General features: G+C 30.7%; 1 protein-coding gene across 1 annotated transcript; it reads left to right on the forward strand.

The window, feature by feature from the left end:
- The first annotated feature begins 1,045 nt into the window (after positions 1-1,045).
- On the forward strand, positions 1,046-1,942 carry LOC132713915 (transcription intermediary factor 1-alpha-like). Its single transcript, XM_060696622.1, has one exon. It carries the CDS (start codon positions 1,046-1,048, stop codon positions 1,940-1,942), a length of 897 nt encoding a protein of 298 aa, XP_060552605.1.
- The last annotated feature ends 8,423 nt before the right edge of the window (positions 1,943-10,365 follow it).

Below are 10,365 nucleotides of genomic sequence, written 5' to 3' on the forward strand. Positions count from 1 at the left end.
TATTTCAAAGCATACTTAAAGTACTGTAGATTCTACAGTACTGTAAACGTCAGAGTTAAATTACTAACAGTAAATATTTATCAATTCGATGCACTGCATGATATGTTTTTGTTGTTGTTTTTCATAAATTATAGATCTACATTAAAGACACTTACTTCTTACTCCTCCATCATATAAACTTTCCTCTGAATTCTAACGATAAACAATAACACACGATAAAAAGCATTTCCGTGTTTACATGTGTATAGGCAATAAGAGTGACGTCATTTAAATCGCTGTAGTGCACATTTATTGTAGGTGCACAGTATAATTCTATCTTGTTTAACAGTTTACACATTTCAAAAGCTAGCAGATAAAAATTTTATTTTAAAGTAAAGATATTTATCTTAACCGTTACAATTCACCCGACATCTTTGAAGTCATGCTCTTTTTCATTTAAAGTATAAATTGACCCGGATGTTGGAAAATTATGGTCTCTTGTGCACACAATATTAAGGCGGCACTACCGTTCACAACAGAATGATCAATACATTACACTATTTATCGGTATATTTAACAGGTTGCGACTGCAGATATGTGTTTATACCTCGGCATAAGATGTGAAAAAAAACAGTTACGGAGTTCTTTATAATTGCTGTTACGTTTTGTTCACAGTCCCAAGAAAATCTTCCTTTAGAAATCATGATTATTTCAGAAAAAGTATATGCGAATGTTTATCAAGTTTGTCTCCCAATTAAAAGTGATCGTTTTATTATTTTGCAGACAAATGACAGTTCATTAATCAACCTTTTATTTAATATTATGATTCAGAATTTAAACTCCGTGCCTTCCTTCTGTTTTTATACAAAAAAGTTTTCCGTGTTTTATACATGCCCCTGATCAAAACCGAAAGTAGGTTGTTAAGGAAGTATTGATTCAAATGATTGTATACAAATGAAAAACGGTACTCTGTTATTGTATGTCAAATTCATAAGATAAATCGTATATTTTGTTTGTTTAAAGATAGACTGGTCGACAGTGTTTATTGTGTGATACCGTTAATACAATGGATGGTTCTGACGATGTCTGTGAAATCTTCTGTGAGCCTTGTGAAAAAGCTAAACAAAAAACAATAGCAGAAGGGTTTTGTGTTGACTGTTCTGAATACTTATGCGGACAGTGTTTTAATCATCACAAGCGTTTTAAACAATTTGAGCACCATGTTCTACAAGATAAAAACAGCATGCCTTTGGATCCAAAACATACTGTATCGAAATATGTCTGTACATCAAAGTGTCAAGTTCACGCGGATGAAGTTATAAAATATATTTGTAAGGCCTGTGATAAGATCGGATGTAACGTTTGCATGACGATAGACCATCGATCATGTGATGGTGTCAGGTATATCCCGGACGAAGTGAAGAAATCTGATACATCTGTAGAAATACAAGAATTTGCGAAAATGATAGATGTAATGCATGTAGAGCAGCAAGAATTGTATGACAAGATAGTTCAAAATTTTCAAGCGTCTGATAAAATGAACGAAACAGCCGGTAAGGACCTTGAGCGACAAAAAGATCAAATTGTCACATTCTTCGAAAGTCTTTACGATAACATTAAAACCGAAATTGTCAGAAAGCAGACCTCAGATGACAAAGATTTTAAAACGTTGTTGAAAAAAGCCAGTGCTATGCAAACAGATCTGAAAAATCGGAAAGCGAGACTAAATATTTTAGGAAAAGGTCAACAAATGTGCGAAGCGTTTATTTTCATGAAATGCACGCAAGCAGCAATGGGAAAGATGTCAAGTGACATGATGGAACTTTCAGAAAATGGAACGAAAAAACCAGCGAGATACGAGCCAACTTTAGATGTCGAAGAACTGAAAGAAGATATCAAATGTTTAGGGCGTTTGCTAACTGGAGAGCCAGACCAGATAACACAAAGTAAGATAAATAAGTAACCACAAATAAGGGCGTCATTTTACACATAAAAATTGTATTTTGCCACTGTTCATTCAGTCGATTACTTCAGTTGAAATGAAAAGACTGTCATGTTTGAAAACTATTTATTCCAATGCAATTACATAATTATCGTTCATGCATCATGGAAAAATAATAAAAATGTAAGGGCTTACCTATAACACTTCTTTTAGTGCTTTGATTATCAAAGACACGTATAAAAATGTCATTAATGAATTCGATAATTATGTCATTTGTTCCAGTCAAGTCGGTAAAGAAAAAGATGGAGAAAGAACTCGATATGATACGCCGTGAAAAAGAGGATCTGAAGGACGTTCTAGATAGGACGAATGCAATAGCTGAAGGCCTTAAGAAAAATGTAACTGAGTTACAGACACGTGTACAAAAGGTTAGTTTTATCTCTTTATTGTTGATGAGGTAAACTAACGGACATTTGTTTGAATACATTAATCAATCCGTTATCCTGGTTACATGGCTGATCGGGCCTGTAAGTGTTTATACTTTATTTGAGTCTGTGCTGTGAAGTATAATTTGTAGATTATGCGGCAAAGTGTTAACATAATTCTTAAAAAACACCAAAACACACACAAAAAACAACAAACAAACAAACATGCACACATAGGTTTATAATTCAACTTTAGTCAAGATTTCAAAGTCCCTGTATATAAAATACTTTAAGCTATTTTCGATGAAATAAAATCGTACCGATGTGTCTATTTTTGTTGTTGTTTGTTTTTGTTTTCGAAGGGTTGCCAATATCTTAAAGGTGTCATTTATCTTTATTTGCCATATACGAGGGTTGTCCCACAAAGTCATGGATAATCCATGTAAAAAAATAACATCCAAGTCTACATAACTTTGAACAAGTATATGTCTTTTAATTGACAATAAGAAATATAATTTCATGAAAATTAGATACTTTAATTTAAAAGCATTAATATTTTTAATACAGACCTGAAGTGTTCGTATGCCGCGTATGCCGAATAATAGAAATTTTACAAACCTCACATATTATCTAGAATGTCATTTAATAAATATATACCTAATTAGTTTGGCAATACAAGTTCATTGCTTTAATTATTTATGAAGAAACTTTATATATCTTTTAAGGAAGAACAAAACAACAAACGTCTGAAAACCGAGAAAGAAAATATAAAACTGGACTATGAAAGCAGGTATTGCTTAATTTTTACATGAAATATTCATATGATCATTTACGTTATTTGACCAATGTGAGCACGTGGTTCGTCCAACATAAAACAATTTGTTCCTTTGAACGATAAAAGTTTATCTTATAGTCATTTGCACAAATGTTTGCATATTCATACTATGTTTATTAATTCTGTCAGATAAAAGTTTCTCCTTTGTTCTTATTTGAACAAAATCTGGACAGAACATATAATACCAATATTTGATTATTATTGACTGACGTCTTTCGAATTTTGGAGAAACATACATTGGGTTGTCATCTAACTTCTAATAGAGTGAGGGAGGTAAACGGTCTTAAAATGTATTTTGTTTTACTTTTGCTAATACAGCCTTTATTTATTGACTGATGTTTTCGTATTTTGGAGTGAAATATTTTGGGTAGTACTATAACTTTGAACGGGAAAGTGGTCACTTGAGTAAAAACCAAGGTGAATGATGACAAGATCTTATATTTTTGCTAATGTAGCCTTTATGTTCCAACTGATGTCTTTCATAGTTTGGTTTTATCAGTTTTGTACATAAAACAACATAAGATTGATGTTTGTGTGAGTATTGATGTTATAAATTCAAAGGGAGGTAATAAAAATATTTGTATTTTTAGGCATACTATCTTGTTTTTCTTGAATTTCTGGTATAATGTTATTTGTATGTTTCTTTGAAATTTTATCATTAAAAATTGTTGGTGTAATCAAGGGCAAGACTGGTGACATGTCTAGGGTCAGAAAAGAAAAAAAGACTGTAGCATAGTTAAATGTATCTCTAAGTATTCGTGTGACAAGAGCATGATTCTTTTGCATGTATCAATATAGATCTTATTATGTTTAACTGAAATAAAACATGTTCCGGACAAATGTAATAATTTGATCTCCTCTATATTTTCTTTTGACTTTCAATTTTGATTATTTAAAAAACGTGCATTTCGGCGTAAATTGTCTAACCTATTCGGTGCTCATGTTTATAAACAAGACTGTAAATTGTGTAAATATATTTACCTAAACCGAAAGTTTTAATTTCCTTTTCTTTTGATGAATATTTTTTATCATTATTGTTTTGTTTCAGACTACGTGCAAACGACGAGTAAGTATATAAATATTTATTTCAATGTTTTACTTATTTTACATCATATATGTATAGAATTGTTACATAAAATGGAAACGGATTAGAACAAAAGAAAACCTAAATAGTTCCTAACCCTAAGTATATCAGATACTGCTTATAAAGACACTGTTATATGCCTATTACAAAAGGATGAAATGCACTTTTAAACGATATATTTATTGGTTTATTGTTTTAGTTCGTAAAGAGAAAAATTAACTTTTTAGTTACTTTAACACTTCGGGTTATCCGTGGGTGAGTGGCTAGGTTATAACCTATCATCATTTCCTTTTTCATTAACCTGTGGGTTCATTTGCTTGTTTTTTATCATTGATTACTTAGAAGTAAAAACAAGTGCTTTGCAATAAACATGAATGACGACTTTTTACCATTTAAAAGAAATAATACTTAGTTCTTTATTGTTATTTTGCTTTCGATATAAAGTATAATAATTATCATGATTCATTTGTTTTAGACTCCGCAAAAAAGATCAAGAAGAGTAAGTTCATAAGATAATAATACTAATGACGTTCAATTACTGGGGTATACACATCACATATTACGGATTGTCGATGATGTATATTGATTTGTTTATCTTTTTAATTTGCTAATAAAAAACACAAAGAAATATTTTACGTGGTTATATATAATATAATCTGTTTTGTGTTAGATGAGTAAACATTGAAGCAAATCTGAAACTGTAAATGCACATTTATATCTCACCAAAGTTGTCATCATCAGACATTCTCTTGCACGTTGGTTCTACTTAGGTGTTCGTTCGTGCCTAAAATAATGCACGGATGGACAAATGAGCCTTTCCTTCAACGGTTAGACTGAAGAATCGCATACTGCCATCCACTGTATTGGTGCGTCTCCACCAATAAAGTGCCAGATAGTGGATTATATCATAATAAATATATCAAAATATGCTCTCCTTTATATGAATACCTTAAATGTCTCCACTGGTTGTTGTATAATTACACTTAACTTGTAAATGTCTTAAAACGTCTTCTCATTCAGAGTTTAGATATTTGGAATATAACATCAAGTTGTAGTCTTGTATGATTGTATCATTAATCATTAGCTAATTGTTTAAATTGACCCGCCCCAGGGTCACTAAATGTATGTAGACTTAAGTTAGAAATATTATAGAAATCTTCTTGTGCAAAATAACAACAAGATAGCGCTTAGATATTTTGTATGCACCATTGCCATATGAAACCTCTTACACAAATTGTATAAGTCTTGTAACTGGTCCCTAAAATAGACCCTGGAAATAATTGGTAACCTAGTTGTCATATATTAATATAGCACACATCTGTTTAAAAATCTTCTGCTCCAAAACTATAATGTCAAGAGCTTGTTTGATACAAATGATCATCTTGAGGATTATTTTAATCAAGGCATAGCAGTCACAACTGGCCTTAATCCCCGTGTTTCTTAGTTTTTAGGATCAGACAATCAATGTTCTTCAGTTTGTTATTACATTGACTTTTTCGATATATTTTTCATGAAATTTTCATCAAATTGCCACTCCCAGATGATCATTGGGCTACATAAATGTATATTAAATCTTCTTTTTGAAAGTATATGGATTAGAACAAAGATTTTAAGTTTGGCGTAAACAGACATGATCTATAGTTTTATGGGGTTTTTTTTTGGGATGTTGTCGCTTTTTAACCCAACCCAATGAATGCCTAACTGAATACTAACTTTTGAATTAAATATCTATGACCTTGTCTTATCTCAGATCGTTATAGTCTCCTGGTTATGGTTCAGATATACAATGTATTCAGATATGCAATATATGTTACATCACATTATTTTAGAGTTTATACGTATTTTTAACACAAATAAATTAAGAATAAACAAACAAAAACACAGGACAGTTATTCATAGTTCTCAAATTTACTGATGATAAAGTTATATTAACCATATGATGAATAATGATAATCATGTATGTTTTTGTTTCAGACTAAATAAAGTGACAGAAGAGTAAGTATAGTAGAAATTGCTTTAAGATTGAAATAAATATGTGTTACACTATAGAAATGTGTTAAATTGCTTATCAGATGTACGACATTACAAAAAATGAATATTGATTTATTAAAATAGCTTTAGTCAAAAGAAGGTCTAGGCCATATTTGTTAAGTATAAACAACCTCATTATAACGATAGTTGAATTTATTATTATTATTATTATCATTACTTATGGTCAATATAATCTATTTGTTTCAGTTTCCACACAAATGATATGTAAGTATACTAGATACCATTTTTGAGGTAATTTGACAAGAGTAGCACAGAAACTAATGTTCTATACATTTATTGATAGATTTATTGTTTATTAAACTTGTAGGTGAATAATAAATATTCTTGACCACAAGCCTAAAATTTCGTTATGAGATATATCTTTAAATTGTAATACATGGCTTAATAATGGTGACGTTTGAGTTAATTCCGAAATATTCCAATCATATTTGCTTGTTAAGTTTGAGCTTTGAACTTTATAAAGCTGCTTTCTGTACCGATTGAAACTTCTATAAGTTCTTGCAAGCACATATTTACATAGGTTAGATAAAGTCTTATGATCTTTGTTTCATTGTGTGCGTCCTGTAAACGTTGCCTTTGCCTTATTGATTTTTATTCTCGTCTTATACTGACTAAGTCGCATCACTAAAAAGATACTTTTCTTTTTCATATGATTAAATATAATTTTGTTTCAGCCAACTTAAAAAAGAACAAGAAGAGTAAGTATATTTGATTCTGCTGCTTTAAGATATTACAGAATGTTCACATGACAAAATATATGTTACACATTGTCGGTTGGATAAATTGATTAATTGACTTTGAATTTAAATTTGCAAGTTAAACATAATTGAAGTTTATTAAAAGCAATGAAATTTAACAATCTTCAAACAATGTCTTATAAAAATGTATATACATGGTTAAGATAATGATTATTTTTGAAAGTACACGTAATATTTATAAATTTGTTTTGTGTGCAATTAGATCAATAAGCAACAATTCATAAAATTGCATTTACGCGTTCACAACTTTACACACTATTTCATCACCATACATGATCATGCACGTTGTTATTGTAGCACCATAGTTTAGTTTTAACTCATAAGCTCGCCAGAGCAAAGAAACTTGCTCAAGGAAAATGATGAACTTATGTCCGTCGTCTGTTGTTTACCCTTTAACTCAAGTTTAATAACATCTTTTCCTAAATAATGTTGCAATTAATGATTAGACTTAACATAACTTATATTTTGACGGTTTCTGTTTTTACAAAATTTACCGCATGATTCAAGTTAATAGCATCTGTAGATAAAATGCGGAAAAATAGATTGAAAAAAAACCGACTATTTTTCTCAAACACCTGATAGATTTTGATTAAAATTTCACAGAATTGTTATTGGGTAGGCCTTTTGGCCGGGTTGCAGAGGTGTAAAACCGAGTTACAGTATGGTGAATGTCGGGGGGCGGACGGGCGGGTGGGCGTTTCTTCGGCGGATGGCGGGCGGGGTAAAACTTTTCGTAACAGTTTTCGCAGCAACTACTTATCACAGCCTATTGATATTTGGCATACAGCATTGACACATAGTCCCATACTGTGGAATTTGATTTCAGATATGTTGCTTATCCACTTTCTGTTTACCAACTTAGTTAAATTTTCGACATTAATGGTCATTGGTAGGAAATTTTCGTAACAGTTTTCTTAGTAACGACTTATCACAGTCTCTTGATATTTGGCATACAGCATAGATATGTGGTCCCATTACGTGGGATTCGATTTCAGGTATGTCGCTCACCACTTCCTGTTTACTGAGTTAGATAGATTTTTGACATTTATGGTCAATGGTAGGAAGTTTTCTTAGCAACTTCTTATCACAGACTCTTGATATTTGGCATACAGCATTGACATGTGGTCCCATACAGTAGGATTTGATTTCAAGTCTGTTGCACATTTACTTACTGTTAACTGACTTAGTTAAATTTTCCACATTTATGGTCAGAGGTAAATTTTTTCGTAACATTACAGCATCATGATATTTGGTATAGAAATGCAACCCGGCCTTTTCTGTCTTTGACCCATTTTTTTAAAAGTGAAGTACTACTTAGTAGTTTTGGCATGTTGAGGATGTGAGAACGCTATGCAGCTAGCTTACAAAACGTCGGTGGTACTACTAGGTGCCCGTGGGAAAATGAGGTATTGCACGAAATTTCGCGCCCCAGTAAAGCTGCAAAGTCGCCATATGTCCTCTAGTGTGCAGTTATATAAACTCAATACTTGAATTTCACATATATCCACGGTCAAAATGAATATTTTTTTATTTAAATATGTAAATTCAATGTGATAATTGCACATATATTTTCTTTTTCATTTGATAAAACATAAAATAATTTTTAACATTAATCTGTTTCAGACTACGTAGAGTACAAGAGGAGTAAGTACATTAGATTAGTTTTAATTCGTATATGAGTAATAAATATAGTTTAAAAAGAGTAAGATTAAACATGACTTTTGATATCATTTTATCGGACACACTAATTCAGAGCAAGACAAATATTTTGTTCACATATTTTTCAATTATTTCAAAGGACATGATCATGTATATTGTTATAACAGCAATTAAACTAATTTGATTAACGTGCTGAGTCAATTCATCGATATTCATTCTCCTGTACATGTGTATATTTTCAACACTTTTTTTGTTTTAATGAAAACTAATATACAAGGAGATCAGTTATAAACATAGATTATTCGAACTGATAATGCTGTTATAAAAATGATTTTGACCAAATTTTTAAAAAAGTATTTGGTATTTTTTCAAAGTTGTTAGATTTCCTTTTGCACACAAAAGATATATTTCAAACCAAAAACTTGTTTGTCTATTTGTGGCATCAGATAGCATGTTAAAGTAGATACATGTTCCTTGGGTGACAATATGTAAAAGTTTTAGTACATGAAACGAGTTAGTTGCGATGATATAACAATGGCTGGGGCAACAGCGAACGATGTATCCGCTAAAATGGCGAGGCCATTATGCCGAGACAATTTTTTGCAGAAACATCCCGAGATGTCGCCCGGTATGTGTTATAACCCCGTAACGAACGATTTTCATATATTATACCTGTTTTATCGCAAATTCATAATTTTTGTAACAGAAATCAGCAAAAATACTATGTGCATTTCTCTCTTTCTTGAGACTTTTTACTATTGTTTCAAATTGATACCTTAGATAAAATAAAAGTAAAATAAAATGGCAGTTGTGTTTACTGTCAATAAAAATGAAACGAATAAAAAAAGAATAAAACAACATACACAATCCACATCTAATGTGAGAGACGGATTGTAATCTGATACCCTGTAGAGAAAGTTATGTTTATTCAAGTTTTAAGGGGCTTCTCAAGCGGAAATAATTCATTCAGAGGATGTACCTTGTTATTTTAGCAGTTCTTTATAAGAGAATGAATTTTTATTAATCATTTTTGTTTATTATCTTTATTATTATCATTATTATTGGTATTATAATTAATTTTATTATTATTATTATTATTATTATCATTATTATTATTATTTATATTATTATTATTATGATAATAATAATAATTATTATTATTAATAATTTCCTGCTGGGAATGATCGTTACCCGTGTCCCATTTCATTCTCTGAGAAAAAAAAAACTTCACTGAAATATACAAGGTAATATAAAAACAAAAAACAAACTGTTATATATATTTTGAGTTTTTCCTATATCAATTCAAGTTTTAAAGGCTTTTTGGCGGAAATTAATCATTCAGCGGATGTACCTTGTTATTTTAGAAGTTCTTTATAAGAGAATAAATTTCATTTATCGTCGTTTTATTATTATTATTATTATTATTTTTATTATTATTATTATTAATTTCCTGCCGGGAATGGAAGTTAACCCTGTCCCATTGAAATATCTGTGAAAAAAACTACAGTAAACTCCGCTTATAACGAACTCACTGGGACATTCAAAATCTGTTCCTTATATCCGAAGTTCCTTGTAAGCATATAGCGAATTAGTTCCCTGTATCAGGAGTTTTTATAGCGAACAGATTTACA

This window comes from Ruditapes philippinarum, unplaced genomic scaffold, assembly GCF_026571515.1.
Source record: "Ruditapes philippinarum isolate M1 unplaced genomic scaffold, ASM2657151v2 ctg3680_1_1_1_1, whole genome shotgun sequence".
Taxonomy (NCBI): Eukaryota; Metazoa; Mollusca; class Bivalvia; order Venerida; family Veneridae; genus Ruditapes; species Ruditapes philippinarum.